Source organism: Oncorhynchus gorbuscha, linkage group LG24, assembly GCF_021184085.1.
Source record: "Oncorhynchus gorbuscha isolate QuinsamMale2020 ecotype Even-year linkage group LG24, OgorEven_v1.0, whole genome shotgun sequence".
NCBI classification, from domain to species: Eukaryota; Metazoa; Chordata; class Actinopteri; order Salmoniformes; family Salmonidae; genus Oncorhynchus; species Oncorhynchus gorbuscha.
In genome coordinates this window covers 14,510,836-14,532,188 of record NC_060196.1, presented here as the reverse complement: position 1 = coordinate 14,532,188, position 21,353 = coordinate 14,510,836, and the positions used below count along the sequence as shown (strand labels likewise).

Genomic DNA, 21,353 nt, shown 5'->3' with positions numbered 1-21,353 from the left:
AAAAAAGCTTTCTGGGATAACTGTCCAACCGTATCCTAACCATTGTCCTTGTTTTTGATGCCTATGTTGTCTATGTTTTTGATGTAAACAACTGTCCTGTTCTGCTTGAAATTGATCTTCTGATATTCATATCATCTCATTCCTATCATAGAAATAAAGTGGTATTTATGTTCTATGTAAACAAGATATACCAGATGCAGTTGGCACACAATAATAATTATTGAAATGTAACTTAAGGGAAGTGAATGTCTTTTCAGGTAATGGATTGCATTTCATTTAATTTCTTCATTAATCCGGTACAGAAAACGAACCCAGCATTTTCTTCATTCAAAGTATGAGTAATAGTGTTACAAAACAGTATAGAACAGAATTACAAAACAGTATAAATACACCATTCAGTTACAATAAGTATTAGTGCAGTAAGTAGAAGGAATAACTATCAAGATTCTTAGAATCCTGTTGATAATTGGTAGAACAGCTATCTTTTTTTTACATTATCCTCAAGCTGTTCAATATTCTCATGTTCTCCATAGCAATTCACCTTTCCCTGTACATTTTGGGGTAATAAATAATAATAAATAGTATACAGTTCTAATAATTAATATGATTACATTGTTGGTAAGTTTCCCTGTCACAGTGGTGATCAGTTATATCAGTATTAGTCAAGCAGTTGTGACAACATAACAAGACAGATGAGTAGACTTGTCTTGTAGCTTATTCCACTGGAGGCGGCAGCATTGTTTATTGTTGATTCAACAACAGATGTTGTTGAAGCAGCTGTGTTTGGTGTAGGACCAGCTGTTGTTGTTGTTGTGGGGGTGGCTGTGGTTGTTGTGGTGGCTGTAGTAGTTGCGGCAACTGTGGTGGCTGCAGAAGTTGTAGTTCCTGTAACACCACAGAAGTTATCTCATAAAAGTGTACCCAATATAGAGTGCCATAAGTCAATGTGAAGAGTGACGACAATGACAAGGTCAGCAGTGATGGCTTAACTTACTTGCAGTAATGGAGGTTGTGTCAATGTCGAGGAAGGTGTTCCCGTGAGACAGAGAGTCATTCAATCCCTGCTCTGCACTCGTTACATTGGGAACCACTGTCTGGTTCTTGAAAATAAGGGTCATGTTGACAATAATTGACCCTCTCCTGTAAACAAAATATATAAAGATTTAGTTTTCATTTCGAGGTCAGGTCTTAAACCGTTGTTTCCAAGAAAGTATTAAGAAAACAAGACAAGGTATAGTAAATATTTGTATTTGTTTTCTTAATATACACTGCTCAAAAAAATAAAGGGAACACTTAAACAACACAATGTAACTCCAAGTCAATCACACTTCTGTGAAATCAAACTGTCCACTTAAGAAGCAAAACTGATTGACAATATATTTCACATGCTGTTGTGCAAATGGAATAGATAACAGGTGGAAATTATAGGCAATTAGCAATACACCCCCAATAAAGGAGTGGTTCTGCAGGTGGTGACCACAGACCACTTCTTAGTTCCTATGCTTCCTGGCTGATGTTTTGGTCAATTTTGAATGCTGGCGGTGCTTTCACTCTAGTGGTAGCATGAGTCTACAACCCACACAAGTGGCTCAGGTAGTGAAGCTCATCCAGGATGGAACATCAATGCGAGCTGTGGAAAGAAGGTTTGCTGTGTCTGTCAGCGTAGTGTCCAGAGCATGGAGGCGCTACCAGGAGACAGGCCAGTACATCAGGAGATGTGGAGGAGGCCGTAGGAGGGCAACAACCCAGCAGCAGGACCACTACCTCTGCCTTTGTGCAAGGAGGAGCAGGAGGAGCACTGCCAGAGCCCTGCAAAATGACCTCCAGAAGGCCACAAATGTGCATGTGTCTGCTCAAACGGTCAGAAACAGACTCCATGAGGGTGGTATGAGGGCCCGACGTCCACAGGTGGGGTTGTGCTTACAGCCCAACACGTGCAGGATGTTTGGCATTTGCCAGAGAACACCAAGATTGGCAAATTTGCCACTGGCGCCTGTGCTCTTCACAGATGAAAGCAGGTTCACACTGAGCACATGTGACAGATGTGACAGAGTCTGCAGACGCTGTGGAGAATGTTCTGCTGCCTGCAACATCCCCCAGCATGACCGGTTTGGCGGTGGGTCAGTCATGGTGTGGGGTGGCATTTCTTTGGGGGGCCGCACAGCCCTCCATGTGCTCGCCAGAGGTAGCCTGACTGTCATTAGGTACCAAGATGAGATCCTCAGACCCCTTCTGAGACCATATGCTGGTGCGGTTGGCCCTGGGTTCCTCCTAATGCAAGACAATGCTCATGTGCTCAGCCACCTCATGTGGCTGAAGTGTGTCAGCAGTTCCTGCAAGAGGAAGGCATTGATGCTATGGACTGGCCCGTCCATTTCCCAGACCTGAATCCAATTAAGCACATCTGGGACATCATGTCTCGCTCCATGCTTTAGTCCAGGTCTGGGAGGAGATCCCTCAGGAGACCAGGCATTGTAGGGAGGTCATACAGACACGTGGAGGCCACACACACTACTGAGCCTCATTTTGACTTGTTTTAAGGACATTACATCCACGTTGGATCAGCCTGTAGTGTGGTTTTCCACTTTAATTTTGAGTGTGACTCCAAATCCAGACCTCCATGGGTTAATAAATTGATTTCCATTGATCATTTTTGTGTGATTTTGTTGTCAGCACATTCAACTATGTAATGAAAAAAGTATTTAATAAGAATATTTCATTCATTCAGATCTAGGATGTGTTATTTTTGTCTTCCCTTTATTTTTGTGAGCAGTGTATTATTCAAACTTATATCACTATCACTGTTATTTTGAGATAATTCTATTTGAATTGGGAGATTCATAGACATACAGAAACAATTATTGTTACTTACGTGAACTGAATAATCCTACACCTTACGTATGTTGAAGGGTAAATTATTTTGTAACCATGATTCACCTGTAAAAAAAGAAACAAATTAGTATCAATAATTTGGATACTAATTAAGTCAGTAACTAAGTCAGTGACACCATGTTAATGACACAATGTTTTTAAAAGATCTGATTACCTCTGTGGTAACATTTTCTGCCAGTTCCTGATATGCTGTTGTGGAAGAATCAGTATAGTCACTTTGGAATGCACGGAACATTCTGAATCCTAATCCCATTGACCCCTCATTCGCTGTCGGTGCCGCTGTTGACTTAGTTGTTGTAGCGGTGGCTGTGGTGGTTGTGGGAACAATTTTGGTTGTCGTTGGTACAGTGGTGTTTGTGGCAGAAGCTGTGGATGTTATAGGAGCAGCTGTGGTTGTTGTAACGAAAACTGTGGTTGTAGTTGGAGCATCTGTAGTTTTTGCGGCAGAAGCTGTGGTTGTTGTTTTGTCAGCTGTGATTGTAGTTGGAGATGCTGTGGTTGTTGTGGCAGCAACTATGGCTGTTGTGGCAGCTGCTGTGGTTGTGTTGGCTGCTGCATTGGTTGCAGTTTGAGCAGCTGTGGTAGTAGTGGCAGCAGGTATAGTTGTTGTGGCAGAAGGTGTGGTTGCAGAGGCAGCTACTGTGGTTGTAGTTGGATAAATTGTTGATGTGGCAGTAGCTGTGTTTGTAGTTAGAGAATCTGTGGCTGTTGTGGTGGCAGCTGTGGTTGTAGAGGAAGCAGCTGTAGTTGTAGTTGGTGAAGCTGTGGTTTTTGCAAAGCCAACTGTGTTTGTAGTTGGAGCATCTCTGGACGTAGTTGAGGTTGTAAATGGAGTAGATGTGGTTGTTGAATGAGCAACTGTGGTAGTTGTGATGCCTGCTGTGGTGACCATGGCGGTACCTGTGGTTGTGGTGGTGGAACCTGTGGTTGTGGTGGCGGCACCTGTGGTTGTGGTGGCAGCACCTGTGGTTGTTGTGGGAGAAACTGTGGTTGTTGTGACTCCATTTGTTGTTGTAGTTGGAGAATCTGTGCTTGTCATGACAGGAGCTGTGGTTGTTGTGACCGGAATTGTGGTAGTCGTCTTGCCAGCTGTGGTGGACGTGGGGGCAGCTGTGGTTGTGGTTGCAGCAGTAGCTGTTGTTGTACTTGGAGCACCTGTGGTTGTTGTTGCAGCACCGGTGGTTGTGGTGGCTGCTGCAGCAGTTGCAGGTGTCGTTGTCATGGCAGGAACTGTGGTGGTCATCATGGACGTAGTTGAGGTTGGAGTTGGAGCAGCTGTGGCTGTTGAATGAGCAACTGTGGTAGTTGTGATGCCTGCTGTGGTGACCGTGGCGGTACCTGTGGTTGTGGTGGCGGAACCTGTGGTTGTGGCGGCGGAACCTGTGGTTGTGGTGGCAGCACCTGTGGTTGTTGTGGGAGAAACTGTGGTTGTTGTGACTCCATTTGTTGTTGTAGTTGGAACATCTGTGGTTGCTGTGGCAGCAGCTGTGGTTGTTGTGGGAGAAACTGTGGATGTTGTGACTCCATTTGTGTTTGTAGTTGGAGCATCTGTGGTTGTCGTGACAGGAGCTGTGGTTGTAGTAGGAGCAGTAGTGGTTGTGGTGGCAGCTCCTGTGATTGTGGTGGTTGCTGCTGTTGTTGTAGTCGAAGCAGCTGTGCTTGTTGTGACTGGAATTGTGGTAGTCGTCATGCCAGCTAATGTGGTCGTGGGGGCAGCTGTGGTTGCAGCAGTAGCTGTGGTAGTAGTTGGAACAGCTGTGGTTGTTGTTGCAGCAACTGTGGCTGTGGTGGCTGCTGCAGCAGTGGCAGGTGTCATTGTCACGGCAGGAACTGTGGTTGTTATCATGGACGTAGTTGAGGTTGTAGTTGGAGCAGCTGTGGTTGTTAAATGAGCAACTGTGGTTGTAGTGATGCCTGCTGTGGTGACTGTGGTGGCACCTGTGGTTGTGATGGCTGCACCTGTGGTTGTTGTGGGAGAAACTGTGGTCGTTGTGACTCCATTTGTTGTTGTAATTGGCGCAGCTGTGGTTGTTGTGGCAGCAGCTGTGGTTGTTGTGGTTGCTGCTGTTGTTGTAGTCGAAGCAGCTGTGGTTGTTGTGATGCCTGCTGTGGTGACTGTGGCGGCACCTGTGGCTGTGATGGCAGCAGCTGTGGTTGTTGTGGCGGCAGCTGTGGTTGTTGTGGGAGAAACTGTGGATGTTGTGACTCCATTTGTGGTTGTAATTGGAGCATCTGTGGTTGTCGTGACAGGAGCTGTGGTTGTAGTAGGAGCAGTAGTGGTTGTGGTGGCAGCTCCTGTGATTGTGGTGGTTGCTGCTGTTGTTGTAGTCGAAGCAGATGTTGTTGTTGTGACCGGAATTGTGGTGGTCGTCATGCCAGCTGTTGTGGTTGTGGGGGCAGCTGTGGTTGCAGCAGTAGATGTGGTAGTAGTTGGAGCAGCTGTGGTTGTTGTTGCAGCAACTGTGGCTGTGGTGGCTACTGCAGCAGTGGCAGGTGTCGTTGTCACGGCAGGAACTGTGGTTGTTATCATGGACGTAGTTGAGGTTGAAGTTGGAGCAGATGTGGTTGTTAAATGAGCAACTGTGGTTGTTGTGATGCCCGCACCTGTGGTTGCGGTGGCAGCACCGGTGGTTGTTGTGGGAGAAACTGTGTTTGTTGTGACCTGTGGTTAGTTGTGGCAGCAACTGTGGTTGTGGTTGCAGCACCTGTGGTTGTTGTGGTAGGAGCCAGTAGTGGTTGTGGTGGTGGTTGTTGCTGGGAGAAACTGTGTTTGTTGTGACTCCATTTGTTGATGTAATTGGCAGCAGCTGACTCCATTTGTTGTTGTAGTTGTGGCAGCAACTGTGGTTGTAGTAGGAGCAGTAGGGATTGTGGTGGCAGCACCTGTGATTGTTGGTTGCTTTTGTTGTAGGAGCTGTGGTTGTAGTAGGAGCAGTAGTGGTTGCAGCAGTAGCTGTGGCAGCTGCAGCCTGTGATTGTGGTGGCTGTTGAATGAGCAAGTTGCTGCTGTTGTTGTAGTGGTTGTTTTGGGAAGCAGCTGTGGTTGTTGTGACCGGAATTGTGGTGGACCGGAATTGTGGTGGTCGTCATGCCAGCTCCATTTGTTGTTGTGGCTGCTGCAGCAGTTTGCGTTGTCATGGCAGGAACTGTGGTGGTCATCAGCTGTGAGGTTGGAGTTGGAGCAGCTGTGGCTGTTGAATGAGCAACTGTGGTAGTTGTGATGCCTGCTGTGGTGCGGAACCTGTGGTTGTGGCGGCGGAACCTGTGGTTGTGGTGGCAGCACCTGTGGTTGTTTTGGGAGAAACTGTGGTTGTTGTGACTCCATTTGTTGTTGTAGTTGGAACATCTGTGGTTGCTGTGGCAGCAGCTGTGGTTGTTGTGGGAGAAACTGTGGATGTTGTGACTCCATTTGTGTTTGTAGTTGTAGGAGCAGTAGTGGTTGTGGTGGCAGCTCCTGTGATTGTGGTGGTTGCTGCACGAAGCTGTGTTGTTGTGTGGTGTGGCCAGCTGTTGTGGTTGTGGGGGCAGCTGTAGATGTGGTTAGTTGGAGCAGCTGTGGTTGTTGTTGCAGCAACTGTGGCTGTGGTGGCTACTGCAGCAGTGGCAGGTGTCGTTGTCACGGCAGGAACTGTGGTTGTTATCATGGACGTAGTTGAGGTTGAAGTTGGAGCAGATGTGGTTGTTAAATGAGCAAGCTGTGGTGACTGTAGCAGCACCTGTGGTTGCGGTGGCAGCACCGGTGGTTGTTGTGGGAGTGACTCCATTTGTTGATGTAATTGGCGCAGCTGTGGTAGTTGTGGCAGCAACTGTGGTTGTGGTTGCAGCACCTGTGGTTGTTGTGGTAGGAGCTGTGGTTGTAGTAGGAGCAGTAGTGGTTGTGGTGGCAGCTCCTGTGATTGTGGTAGTTGCTGCTGTTGTTGTAGTCGAAGCAGCTGTGGTTGTTGTGACCGGAATTGTGGTAGTCGTCATGCCAGCTGTGGTGGTCGTGGGGGCAACTGTGGTTGTGGTTGCAGCAGTAGCTGTTGTTGTAGTTGGAGCACCTGTGGTTGTTGTGGCAGCAGCTGTGATTGTTGTGGGAGAAACTGTGGATGTTGTGACTCCATTTGTTGTTGTAGTTGGAGCATCTGTGGTTGTCATGACAGGAGCTGTGGTTGTAGTAGGAGCAGTAGGGATTGTGGTGGCAGCTCCTGTGATTGTCGTGGTTGCTGCTTTTGTTGTAGACGAAGCAGCTGTGGTTGATTTTACCGGAATTGTGGTAGTCGTCATGCCTGCTGTGGTGACTGTGGCGGCACCTGTGGCTGTGATGGCAGCAGCTGTGGTTGTTGTGGGGGCAGTTGTGGTTGTGGTTGTGGTTGAAGCACCTGTGTTTGTTGTGGCAGCAGCTGTGGTTGTTGTGGGAGAAACTGTGGATGTTGTGACTCCATTTGTGGTTGTAGTTGGGGCATCTGTGGTTGTCATGACAGGAGCTGTGGTTGTAGTAGGTGCAGTAGTGATTGTGGTGGCAGCTCCTGTAATTGTGGTGGTTGCTACTGTTGTTATACTCGAAGAAGCTTTGGTTGTTGTGACCGGAATTGTGGTAGTCGTCATGCCAGCTGTTGTGGTCGTGGGGGCAGCTGTGGTTGCAGCAGCTGTGGTAGTAGTTGGAGCAGCTGTGGTTGTTGCTGTAGCAACTGTGGCTGTGGTGGCTGCTGCAGCACTTGCGGGTGTCGTTGTCACGCCAGGAACTGTGGTTGTTATCATGGACGTACTTGAGGTTGTAGTTGGAGCAGCTGTGGTTGTTGTGACCGGAATTGTGGTAGTCGTCATGCCAGCTGTGGTGGCCGTGGGGGCAGCTGTGGTTGTGGTTGCAGCAGTGGCTGTTATTGTAGTTGGAGCACCTGTGGTTGTTGTTGCAGCAACTGTGGTTGTGGTGACTGCTGCAGCAGTTGCAGGTGTCGTTGTCATGGCAGGAACTGTGGTGGTCATCATGGACGTAGTTGAGGTTGGAGTTGGAGCAGCTGTGGTTGTTGAATGAGCATCTGTGGTAGTTGTGATGACTGCTGTGGTGACCGTGGTGGCACCTGTTGTTGTGGTGTCAGCACCGGTGCTTGTTGTGGGAGAAACTGTGGTTGTTGTGACTCCATTTGTTGTTGTAATTGGCGCAGCTGTGGTTGTTGTGGCAGCAGCTGTGGTTGTTGTGGCAGCAGCTGGGGATGTTGTGGCAGCAGCTGTGATTGTTGTGGGAGAAACTGTGGATGTTGTGACTCCATTTGTGGTTGTAGTTGGAGAATCTGTGCTTGTCATGACAGGAGCTGTGGTTGTAGTAACGGCAGTAGTGGTTGTTGTGGCAGCTCCTGTAATTGTGGTGGTTGCTGCTGTTGTTATAGTTGAAGCAGCTGTAGTTGTTGTGACCGGAATTGTGGTAGTCGTCATGCCAGCTGTGCTGATCGTGGGGGCATCTTTGGTTGTGGTTGCAGCACCTGTTGTTGTTGTGACAGCAGCTGTGGTTGTTGTGGGAGAAACTGTGGATGTTGTGACTCCGTTTGTGGCTGTCGTTGGAGCATCTGTGGTTGTCATGACAGGAGCTGTGGTTGTAATAGCGGCAGTAGGGATTGTGGTGGCAGCTCCTTGGATTGTGGTGGTTGCTGCTGTTGTTGTATTCGAAGCAGCTGTGGTTGTTGTGACTGGAATTGTTGTAGTTGTCATGCCAGCTGTGATGGTTGTGGGGGCAGCTGTGGTTGTTGTGGCAGCAGCTGTGGTTGTTGTGGAAGAAACTGTGGATGTTGTGACTCCATTTGTGGCTGTAGTTGGAGAATCTGTGGTTGTCATGACAGGAGCTGTGGTTGTAGTAACGGCAGGAGTGGTTGTCGTGGCAGCTCCTGTGATGGTGATGGTTGCTGCTGTTGTTGTAGTAGAAGCAGCTGTGGTTGTTGTGACAGGAATTGTGGAAGTCGTCATGCCAGCTGTGGTGGTCGTGGGGGCAGCTGTGGTTGTGGTTGGAGCAGTAGCTGTTGTTGTCGTTTGAGCACCTGTGGTTGTTGTCGCAGCAACTGTGTTTGTGGTGGCTGCTGCAGCAGTTGCAGGTGTCGTTGTCATGGCAGGAACTGTGGTGGTCATCATGGACGTAGTTGAGGTTGTAGTTGGAGCGCCTGTGGTTGTTGAATGAGCATCTGTGGTAGTTGTGATGCCTGCTGTGGTGACTGTAGCATCACCTGTGGTTGTTGTGGGAGAAACTGTGGTTGTTGTGACTCCATTTGTTGTTGTAGTTGGAGCATCTGTGGTTGTTGTGGCAGCAGCTGTGATTGTTGTGGGAGAAACTGTGGATGTTGTGATTCCTTTTGTGGTTGTAGTTGGAGCATCTGTGGTTGTCATGACAGGAGCTGTGGTTGTAGTAGGAGCAGTAGTGGTTGTGGTGGCAGCTCCTGTGATTGCGGTGGTCGCTGCTGTTGTTGTAGTCGAAGCAGCTGTGGTTATTGTGACCGGAATTGTGGTAGTCGTCATGCCAGCTGTCGTGGTCGTGGGGGCAGCTGTGGTTGTGGTTGCAGCAGAAGCTGTGGTTGTTGTGGGTGCATTCGTTGTTGGGTTTTGGGCATTCCCTGATGCTGTTGCAATTTAAAAAGCATAGATTTTAGAAGACCTTTTAGAATTGCATAGTGGTCTACAATTTAAAGACTAGAGAATGAACTTACCTATGATCATAAGAAGGACTATGAGATTTTTTCTGTTCATCTTTGAAACAGTTTTCTTTTTAGTCTGTGGTCACAGAGAGATGGGCACACATGATTAATTGTAAGGTAAAAGACAAATATTTATCAACTGAATGACTTTGACCAATGTAATATTAACTTGAATATTGTGGAATGAGATCACGAATGGTAAATGCAGTATTTTTGTCTGTTTTTGTACAGTAAGTCTTGTTTGTGATGTTTTTAAATCAAGTGATCCACAATTTATTTTTCATGATATTTTACATTTTATTAATTCACATTTGTATTTTTTACTTTTATTTATTATTTTAACCATGATTTATTTATCCAGGAAGTCCTGTTAAGGTCAGAAGGCATATTTTTTTATTTAGACCTGGCTAAGAGGTCAGCTGAATAAAAACACATAGATACGCTACATGTGTTATTGCATAATCTGTAAATGTATAGATTTACCACTAAATCTGTAGATTTTCAAATGAGAATGTAATGAGAATGTTTTTACACATTTACCATAACACATACACAGCAGAGCAAAAACATGAATATGAATGACTGTAATTACCCACCATCAATCATAAAACACATGTAGTCATTACGAATTGAAACATTTGCACACCTCCTGCAGCAAGTCTGAAACTAGAGCCTTGAATTCCTCTATCAGGACAAAGCACTCTAGGTTAAAGAAGATGATTCCTGGACCAAGCGGTCAGATATTCTGATCAGACCCTTGGTAACTGGAATAAGAATTTCACTAGAGATGATTTGAGGTGATAAAATCCATGGCTGAACAAGGACAAGGAACAGCGGTAATAGAGGGAGTTTTACGAGTTATAGCCTTGTCAGTTAACATAACACAAATGTTTCTTCCAAAAATTCACTTTTAAAAATACACAGAAGTCTAATCATAACAAAAAATATATGTAACACAATATTTCAAAAACCACACTTACCAAATTGTGTTAATTGTGATGTTGTAGCTGAAATCCTCAGTGTTCAGTAACTGTGCACCTCCAATACATACTAAGCTCCTGCATTGCTACAGCTTTTATAGTTTAAAGCACAACCTTCATGACATCATTATGATGAATGAGATGTAAAGGAAAATGTGTGCTTATGTCACCTTGTAGAAAAAGGTGTGCTGAGTTGTGTCGTAATCATCTTTTGAAGAAGAATGAATTCCTAATCTAGCAGTACACGGAGACACACATACCAGGGGTGCAATCATTTGTACAAACACATGCAAAATGTTCTGTTTTACAACTACAACTATTGTTTCTATTGTACAGATTCAGAAAGGTCCCTCCCTGTTTGCTGAACTTGCTCAATAGAAACGCCATTGTAATGATTACACCCCTAGACCCATTTAATGTATCAATTGTATTTGATTGCAATACATAATGTAAATTAATCTATTACATAATCATTGTGATACATGTATTTTGTTTTCATCAAGCTAATTTTCCTAAGGAAATGCCAAAACCACAAACATACAAGGTTATTTATCCAATGACACCACACCCATATGTTTCCGCATACGTATGAAGACAACCATTGATGACACGTCAACAAACCACGTCTTTGATAAAGTAAATAAAGGCTATTATTATGCCAATGATAATGATCTAAGAATAGCCTTATTACAGAATCTTGACTTTTTCCACATTTTGTTGTGTTACAGCCAATATTTAAAAAGTATTAAATTGAGACTTTGTGTCACTGGTTTACACGCAATACACCATAATGTCAAAGTGGAATTATGTTTTAAGAATGAAAACATAATAATAACATAAAATATGAAATGTCTTGAGTCAGTAAGTATTCAACCCAGTTGATATGGCGAGACTAAATACATTCAGGAGTAAAAATGTACTCACTTAATACATGGCATGGACTCGCTCTGTGTGCAATAATAGTGTTCAACATGAAAGTGTGTACCTCACACATACTGTGTACCTCACACATACAATTATCTGTGTACCTCACTGTGTACCTCACACATACAATTATCTGTAAGATCCCTCATTCGAGCAGTGAATTTCATACCAACACTGAACATAAATATGAACGTAACAAAGTGTTGGTCAATTGTGAGTTGAAATAGAAGATCCAAGGATCTGAACACAATTCCTTGAAGCTGAAAATGTCCCAGTTCTTCCGTAGCCTGGATATTCACCAGACATGTCACCCATTGAACATGTTTTGGATGCTCTGGATTGACGTGTACAACAGCATGTTCCAGTTTCCGTCAATATCCAGCAACTTCGCACAGCCATTGAAAAGGAGTAGAACAACATTCCACAGGCCACAATCAACAGCCTGATCAACTCTATGTGAATGAGATGTGTTGCACTGCATGAGTCAAATGGTGGTCACATTCGATGCTGGCTGGTTTTCTGATCCACGCCCCTACCTTTTTTTTAAAGGTATCTGTGACCAACAGATGCATATCTATATTCCCAGTGATGTGAAATCTATTGATTAGGGCCTCATTTCAAATCATTTCAATGGACTGATTTCCTTCTATGAACTGTATCTCAGAAACATCTTTGAAAATGTTGCATACTTATATTTTTGTTCTGTGTACATTATAAATCAATACAGAAACTGAATAGATACTACTTAATGAATTTTTTTATTAAATTATTTGAGGTACTCAAAGCATTGTTGTGTAATACTGAACCAAAGTTTATAATTCCACAAATATAATGTTGAGTTATAATAGATATAAAATAAACAAGTTATTGCTGTGACTTCAAGGATGATTACCTCAGGGTGAAGGCGACCGAGTAGCAGCAGTTGTTTTAGAAGATCCTACAGCTATTTCATTTTCTCTCTAGGAATCTTTACTCTCTTCAAACTAAATGTTATTTTATGATATATTTAAGCAATAAGGCCTGAGGAGGTGTGGTATACCACCAACGGATACCATGGCTAAGGGCTGTTCTTAGACACGTGGAGTCCCTGGATACAACCCTTAGCCATGGTATATTGGCCCTTTACTACAAACCACAGAGGTGCCTTATTGCTATTTTAAACTGGTTACCAACGTAATTAGACAAGTCAAAAAAATGTTTTGTCAGAAACATATACAGTCTTATATACTACAGCTTTCAGCCAATCAGCACTCAGGGTTGGATTCACACGGTTTATATAAAATTCTGAACAGGATTTGTTTTGTGTATGTTGAGGTATGCTGTCAAGATGATGATTAGTCTACCAGTATGAGTGAAGCAGATATGACATCACAGCCAGGCAGATTGTGAGAAGACTTATCTTCAACTGGAGGCTGCCATTGGAGGTAGCAGCTGTGGTTGTTGTTGCAGTAACAATGGATGTTGTGGTGGCATCCGTTTTTATTTAGGAGCAGCTATGGTTGTCGTAGCAGCAGCTATGGTTGTAGTTGGAGCAGCTGTGGCTGTGGGGGCAGCAGATGTAGTTGTGGTGGTGGCTCCTGCTATGGTTGTAGTTGGAGCAGCTGTAGTTGTCATGGCAGCAGCTGTTGGGTTTGTAGTGGCAGCTGTGGTTGTCTTTGGAGTAGCTGTGGTTGTTGTGGCGGCTACTTTGGTTGTAGTTGAAGCTGCTTTGGTTGTAGTGGCGGCAGCTGTGGTTGTAGTTGGAGCAGCTGTGTTTGTTATGGCAGCAGCTGTAGTTGCGGTGGCAACAGCTGTAGTTGTGGTTGTAGTTCGGTTGTAGTTCGAGCTGTGGTTGTTGTGGCAGCTACGTTGGTTGTAGTGGCGGCAGCTGTGGTTGTAGTTGGAGCAGCTGTGGTTGTTATGGCAGCAAGCAACAACTGGTTGTAGTTGGTTGTAGTTCGAGCTGTGGTTGTTGTGGCAGCGTTGGTTGTAGTTGAAGCTGCAGGGGTGGGTGTTGTGGCAGCAGCTGTGGATTTGGCAGCAGCTGTGGTTGTATTTGGTTCAGCTGTGGTTGTTGTAGCAGGGACTGTGGTTGTGGTGGCATTGGTAGTTGTGCTTTGGGAATTCCCTGATGCTGTTGTAAATTAAAGCATTGATTTTAGAGTATATTTTTGCAATTTCAAATGATTTGCAATTTAAAGAGTAGTGGATCAGTTTACAATATTCAGAAGAAGGACTGTGATAATTGTAGCATTCATCTTCAAACCATGTAAGTATTATTCTAAAATCACAGAGTAAGGGTGAAGTCATTGCAGTTGAAGTCAAAAGTTAACATACACTTAGGTTGGAGTCTGTGGATGTATTTCAAGGCCTACCTTCAAACTCAGTTCCTCTTTGCTTGATTTCATGGACAAATCTAAAGAAAAAAAATTGTAGACCTCCACAAGTCTGGTTCATCCTTGGGAGCAATTTCCAAATGCCTGTAGTTACCACATTCATCTGTACAAACAATAGTTAGCAAGTGTAAACACATGGGACAACGTCATACGCCTCAGGAAGGGGATGCGTTGTAACGGCGTTCGTCTGTTGAAGGAAGAGGTGATTATCGTTGTCTCGGATTGGGAACCGTATTTAGGTAGCCTGAGTTTCACTTTGTATTTTGTGGGTGATTGTTCCTGTCTCTGTGTAGTGTTCACCAGATAGGCTGTAATAAGTTTCACGTTCCGTTTGTTGTTTTTGTATTTTATGAGTTATTTCATGTACCGCGATTCATTCATTAAAGTCATGAGTAACCAACACGCTGCATTTCAGTCCGACTCTCTTCCTTCAACAGACAAACGCCCTTAAATGCGTTCTGTCTATTAGAGATGAACGTACTTGGTGCGAAAAGTGCAAATCAATCCCAGAACAACAGCAAAATGACCTTGTGAAGATGCTGGAGGAAACAGTTACAAAAGTATCAATATCTGCAGTAAAACGAGTCCTATATCGACATAACCTGAAAGGTTGCACAGCAAGTAAGAAGCAACTGCTCCAAAACCACCATAGAAAAAGCCAGACTACGGTTTGCAACTGCACGTTGGGACAAGGATCGTACTTTTTAAGAAATGGCCCCCCGTCTGACGAAACAAAAATAGAACTGTTTGGCCATAATGACCATTGTTATGTTTGGAGGAAAAAGGGGGAGGCTTGCAAGCCGAAGAACACCATCCATACCCTGAAGCATGGGGGTGTCAGCATCATGTTGTGGGGGTGCTTTGCTGCAGGAGGGACTGGTGCACTTCACAAAATAGATGGCATCATGAGGAAAGACAATTATGTGGATATATTGAAGCAACATCTCAAGACATCAGTCAGGAAGTTTAAGCTTGGTCGCAAAGGGGTCTTCCAAATGGACAATGACCCCAAGCATACTTCCAAAGTTGTGGCAAAATGGCTTAAGGACAACAAATTCAAGCCATTGGAGTGGCCATCACAAAGCCCTGACCTCAAACCTAAAGAGCATATGTGGGCCGAACTGAAAAAGCTTTTACGAGCAAGGAGGCCTACAAACCTGACTCAGGTACACCAGCTCTGTCAGGAGGAATGTGCCAAAATTCACCCAACCTACTGTGGGAAGCTTGTGGAAGGCTACTCAAAACATTTGACCCAAGTTAAACAATTTAAAGGCAATGCTACCAAATACTAATTGAGTGTATGTAAACTTCTGACCCACTGGGAATGTGATGAAAGAAATACAACCTGAAATAAATCATTCTCTCTACTATCATTCTAACATTTCACATTCTTAAATGAAGTGGTGATCCCAACTGACCGAAGCAGGGAATTCCTACTAGGATTAATTGTCAGGAATTGTGAAAAACTGAGTTTAAATGTATTTGGCTAAGGCGTATATAAACTTACAACTTCAACTGTGTATAGGAACACGTGATTCATTAGGTGAAAGATAAATAATGACAAACAGAATGACCATGACAAATTAAATATAGGAGATCACTAGAGTAACAGCCCATCACTCATTTTTTCTAGTATTGCATAAAGTTTGGGATCTACGATTTTCACTTTTCAAACAAAGTCATCTACAACTGCTTTGTCCTGGTTTTAATCTATTGTTGTTGTTAAATCTTCAAAATATGATTTGGTACACAATAAATTGAAAACACACTTACCCCCAAAAATGGGTTACAATTGTATGATTTTCAGTTTACTCCTTAAAAGTGCTTACAGTTCAGCAATGTTCTTCAATTGTGATGCTGTATAAGAAACCATTTTAGCAGCTGAGTACATTGTTCCAACGGTGTACCGCCACACTTCTCCTAAAATCCTGGAATGCTACAGCTTTTATAGTTTAACGAACACCCTTGATAATATCATTAATGACAAAGTCTGAGACGTAAAGGAAACGTTGGTTTTGAGTAGAGGGCGTGCTCAGGTGTGTCCTATACTCCCCATTTGCTAAAATAGAATAACGACTCTCTCCAATTAAGGCTGAAGTCCTAATCCTAATCCAGCAGTACATGGACATACACCACACATTCGTTCCTTGATGCACTTTATGTATCAATTATAATTGACTGCAATGCATAATGTAATGTTATACATGATACTTGTACTTTTGTCAGATATCCCAAGAAAATTGAACCGGTTTAAGGATTATGCATGTAATTGTAAGAGTTTATTCCCCAAGAGTGCCAAGTATGCTCTCCCATAGGATGCTATAGAGGTAAGTCTAAATCTAAATTCTCTCCCAGCAGTGCATCTTAAAACTTCTGAATTGTAATCAGTAACAGTAAACAGTAACAGTGACATAACTATGAAGAAGGATGAAATGTAAAGGAAAAATAGATCTGGTCCATTCGGATGAAAATGATTAGGTGTGGACATCATTCTGTTCGTCATGTACAGGTAACTGCCAAAGTAATGCACCATTTAGTAAATAAGGGATGCAGAGTATATTGGAAGCAGGTGCTTCCACGCAGATGTGGTTACTGAGTTAATTAAGTAATTAATATCCCATCATGCTTAGGGTCATGTATAAAAATTCTGGGTATGCCTCATTGTGGATGGCTGCAAACTTTCTACTTTTAAACTCGGACAAAACAGAGATGCTTGTTCTAGGTCCCAAGAAACAAAGAGATCTTCTGTTGAATCTGACAATTAATCTTAATGGTTGTACAGTCGTCTCAAATAAAATTGTGAAGGACATCGGCGTTACTCTGGACCCTGATCTCTCTTTTGAAGAACATATCAAGACCATTTCAAGGACAGCTTTTTTCCATCTACGTAACATTGCAAAAATCAGAAACTTTCTGTCCAAAAATGATGCAGAAAAATGAATCCATGCTTTTGTCACTTCTAGGTTAGACTACTGCAATGCTCTACTTTCCGACTAGCCGAATAAAGCACTAAATAAACTTCAGTGCTAAATATGGCTGCTAGAATCCTGACTAGAACCAAAAATTTGATCATATTACTCCAGTGCTAGCCTCCCTACACTGGCTTCCTGTCAAGGCAAGGGCTGATTTCAAGGTTTTACTGCTAACCTACAAAGCATAACATGGGCTTGTTCCTACCTATCTCTCTGATTTGGTCCTGCCGTACATACCTACACGTACGCTACGGTCACAAGACGCAGGCCTCCTAATTGTCTCTAGAATTTCTAAGCAAACAGCTGGAGGCAGGGCTTTCTCCTATAGAGCTCAATTTTTATGGAATGGTCTGCCTACCCGTGTAAGAGACGCAAACTCGGTCTCAACCTTTAAGTCTTTACTGAAGACTCATCTCTTCAGTGGGTCATATGATTGAGTGTAGTCTGGCCCAGGAGAGTGAAGTTGAACGGAAAGGCTCTAGAGCAATGAACCGCCCTTGCTGTCTCTGCCTGGCCGGTTCCCCTCTTTACACTGGGATTCTCTGCCTCTAACCCTATTACAGGGGCTGAGTCACTGGCTTACTGGGGCTCTTTCATACCGTCCCTAGGAGGGGTGCGTCACTTGAGTGGGTTGAGTCACTGATTTGATCTTCCTGTCTGGGTTGCCCCACCCCCCCCTTTGGGTTGTGCCGTGGCGGAGATCTTTGTGGGCTATACTCGGCCTTGTCTCAGTCTGGTAAGTTGGTGGTTGAATATATCCCTCTAGTGGTGTGGGGGCTGTGCTTTGGCAAAGTGGGTGGGGTTATATCCTTCCTATTTGGCCCTGTCCGGGGGTGTCCTCGGATGGGGCCACGGTGTCTCCTGATCCCTCCTGTCTCAGCCTCCAGTATTTATGCTGCAGTAGTTCATGTGTCGGGGGCTAGGGTCAGTTTGTTATGTCTGGAGTACTTCTCCTGTCCTATTTGGTGTCCTGTGTGAATTTAAGTGTGCTCTCTCTAATTCTCTCTGTCTCTCTTTCTTTCTCCCTCTCCGAGGACCTGAGCCCTAGGACCATGCCTCAGGACTACCTGACATGACGACTCCTTGCTGTCCCCAGTCCACCTGGCCGTGCTGCTGCTCTAGTTTCAACTGTTCTGCCTTATTATTATTGGACCATGCTGGTCACTTATGAACATTTGAACATCTTGGCCATGTTCTGTTATAATCTCCATCCGGCACAGCCAGAAGAGGACAGGCCACCCCACATAGCCTGGTTCCTCTCTAGGTTTCTTCCTAGGTTTTGGGCTTTCTAGGGAGTTTTTCCTAGCCACCGTGCTTCTACACCTGCATTGCTTGCTGTTTGGGGTTTTAGGCTGGGTTTCTGTACAGCACTTTGAGATATCAGCTGATGTACGAAGGGTTATATAAGTACATTTGATTTGATTTGAATTTGTCTACCATGGCTATCCCCCCCATTGGATGACAATGCCCCCATCCACAGGGCACGGGTGGTCACTGAATGGTTTGATGAGCATGAAAACGATGTATGCCATGGTCGTCTCAGTCACCAGATGTCAACCCAATTGAACACTTATTGGAGACTTTGGAGCAGTGCCTTAAACATAACTTTCCACCGCCATCAACGAAACACCAATATATGGAATTTCTTGGGGGGGGTGGGGGGGGGGGGGGGATGGTGTCTTATCACTTGTAGAATCTATGCCAAGGTGCATTGAAGCTGTTCTGGCTCATGTTGTCCCAACACCCTATTAAGACTCTTTATGTTGGGGTTCCCTTTATTTTGTTACCTGTATGTGCTATTTTTGTTTGGGACATATAATTGGTGCAATATACAACTTTAACGACAAAGATGGCTGACAGGTTTAATGAAAACTTGGGGAGTTTTCTTCCACTCTATACGTTTGGGAATGCAACTCCATTCTATGATTTGTGTAAGAGTTATAATTTTATGTTCTTAAAAGACTGTATACTCACACAATCTCCCCACAGAAAGTTATGTTACAATCAAATCATTTTGCAGTCCTTCGCAACTCATCAAGAGCTGAAATTACAAACAAAACTGGTCAGAAGTATTTGTTTTCATAAGATTGCAACATAAATGGGCATTGTGCTGCCCCACCTTGTGAGCTCCCCGTCACAATTGTATCTCTGCGAACACACCTGACACACCCACATAACTGAAACAGCATGTTCACTCCCAACATTAACAATATCTAATCCCTGTGAAATCAGCAATGAACGTGAATATGTTACTATTGGGAGTTATTCGCGTGTGTCAGGTGTGTTTGGAGAGATACAATTGTGTCAGGGAACAACACCAAGTCCATTTATGTGGCAATTTTATTTTATGAATACTTCTAACCAGTTTTGTTTGTCTTTTCAGCTCTTGGATAGTTGCAAAGGAATGCAGAAGGATTTGATTGTACCAAAAGTATTTGTGGGATATTGTGCGAGTGCACAGTGCAGTACTGTATGTTCAGAATTTGCTTTGAGAACATCTAACAATATTCAAATCAAATCAAAGTTTATTGGTTGCGTACACAGTTTTTAGATGTTATAGTGGGTGCAGCGAAATGCTTATTTTACTACCTTCTAACAATGCAGTACACAAAGTATCGAAATAAATTAATAAATGTCAGCACGAATCCAACTAACAATCCGAATAGCACTGTAGCAGTAATCCAAATGCAATCTATACGTATGTACACCGGATGAATTTACACTAGATATGCTATGAATAATATGCAGCAGTATGTGTATTAGAGTGAGCTGTGTCAAGAGTCCACTATATGAATAAATATGTGATGTGTATAAACAGTGTAACTCAAATGCAATGTTGTAGTAGAAATATTAGCATGATCTATGATGAGAATACAGTATTTACAGTACAGAGTGAAACAATTCAGGAAATTCTGTATATGTATGTATACAGTGCCTTGCGAAAGTATTCGGCCCCCTTGAACTTTGCGACCTTTTGCCACATTTCAGGCTTCAAACATAAAGATATAAAACTGTATTTTTTTGTGAAGAATCAACAACAAGTGGGACACAATCATGAAGTGGAACGACATTTATTGGATATTTAAAACTTTTTTAACAAATCAAAAACTGAAAAATTGGCCGTGCAAAATTATTCTGCCCTCTTACTTTCAGTGCAGCAAACTCTCTCCAGAAGTTCAGTGAGGATCTCTGAATGATCCAATGTTGACCTAAATTACTAATGATGATAAATACAATCCACCTGTGTGTAATCAATTCTCCGTATAAATGCACCTGCACTGTGATAGTCTCAGAGGTCCGTTAAAAGCGCAGAGAGCATCATGAAGAACAAGGAACACACCAGGCAGGTCCGAGATACTGTTGTGAAGAAGTTTAAAGCCGGATTTGGATACAAAAATATTTCCCAAGCTTTAAACATCCCAAGGAGCACTGTGCAAGCGATAATATTGAAATGGAAGGAGTATCAGACCACTGCAAATCCACCAAGACCTGGCCGTCCCTCTAAATGTTCAGCTCATACAAGGAGAATACTGATCAGAGATGCAGCCAAGAGGCCCATGATCACTCTGGATGAACTGCAGAGATCTACAGCTGAGGTGGGAGACTCTGTCCGTATATTGCACAAATCTGGCCTTTATGGAAGAGTGGCAAGAAGAAAGCCATTTCTTAAAGATATCCATAAAAAGTGTTGTTTAAAGTTTGCCACAAGCCACCTGGGAGTCACACCAAACATGTGGAAGAAGGTGCTCTGGTCAGATGAAACCAAAATTGAACTTTTTGGCAACAATGCAAAACGTTATGTTTGGCGTAAAAGCAACACAGCTCATCACACTGAACACACCATCCCCACTGTCAAACATGGTGGTGGCAGCATCATGGTTTGGGCCTGCTTTTCTTCAGCAGGGACAGGGAAGATGGTTAAAATTGATGGGAAGATGGATGGAGCCAAATACAGGACCATTCTGGAAGAAAACGTGATGGAGTCTGCAAAAGACCTGAGACTGGGACAGAGATTTGTCTTCCAACAAGACAATGATCCAAAACATAAAGCAAAATCTACAATGGAATGGTTCCAAAAATAAACATATCCAGGTGTTAGAATGGCCAAGTCAAAGTCCAGACCTGAATCCAATCGAGAATCTGTGGAAAGAACTGAAAACTGCTGTTCACAAATGCTCTCCATCCAACCTCACTGAGCTCAAGCTGTTTTGCAAGGAGGAATGGGAAAAAAATCTCAGTCTCTCGATGTGAAAAACTGATAGAGACATACCCCAAGCGACAGCTGTTATCGCAGCAAAAGGTGGCGCTACAAAGTATTAACTTAAGGGGGCTGAATAATTTTGCACGCCCAATTTTTCAGCTTTTGATATGTTAAAAAAGTTTCAAATATCCAAGACATGTCGTTCCACTTCATGATTGTGTCCCACTTGTTGTTGGTTCTTCACAAAAAAATACAGTTTTATATCTTTATGTTTGAAGCCTGAAATGTGGCAAAAGGTCGCAAAGTTCAAGGGGGCCGAATACTTTCGCAAGGCACTGTATGAAGTCGGAATT

The 21,353-nt window shown here is 43.6% G+C and overlaps 1 protein-coding gene across 1 annotated transcript; it reads right to left on the bottom strand.

The window, feature by feature from the left end:
* Window positions 1-312: 312 nt before the first annotated feature.
* LOC124013370 (protein DSE2-like) lies at window positions 313-3,477 on the bottom strand. The gene is made up of 4 exons (XM_046327675.1): window positions 3,047-3,477; window positions 2,873-2,937; window positions 995-1,140; window positions 313-885 (listed from the first exon to the last, which is right to left on the bottom strand). Exons 1-4 carry the CDS (start codon window positions 3,143-3,145, stop codon window positions 659-661), a joined length of 537 nt encoding a protein of 178 aa, XP_046183631.1. The 5' UTR covers window positions 3,146-3,477; the 3' UTR covers window positions 313-658.
* Between the last annotated feature and the right edge of the window lie 17,876 nt (window positions 3,478-21,353).

What these genes read in the sequence shown, in the direction of transcription:
- LOC124013370 (XM_046327675.1), bottom strand. Translation starts at nt 3,145, where the DNA reads ATGGGATTAGGATTCAGAATGTTCCGTGCATTCCAAAGTGACTATACT. An exon ending in CAGAAAATGTTACCACAGAG is followed by an intron (nt 2,938 to 3,046) that starts GTAATCAGATCT and finishes CTTTTTTTACAG; the next exon opens with GTGAATCATGGTTACAAAAT. An exon ending in CACAACCTCCATTACTGCAA is followed by an intron (nt 886 to 994) that starts GTAAGTTAAGCC and finishes GTGGTGTTACAG; the next exon opens with GAACTACAACTTCTGCAGCC.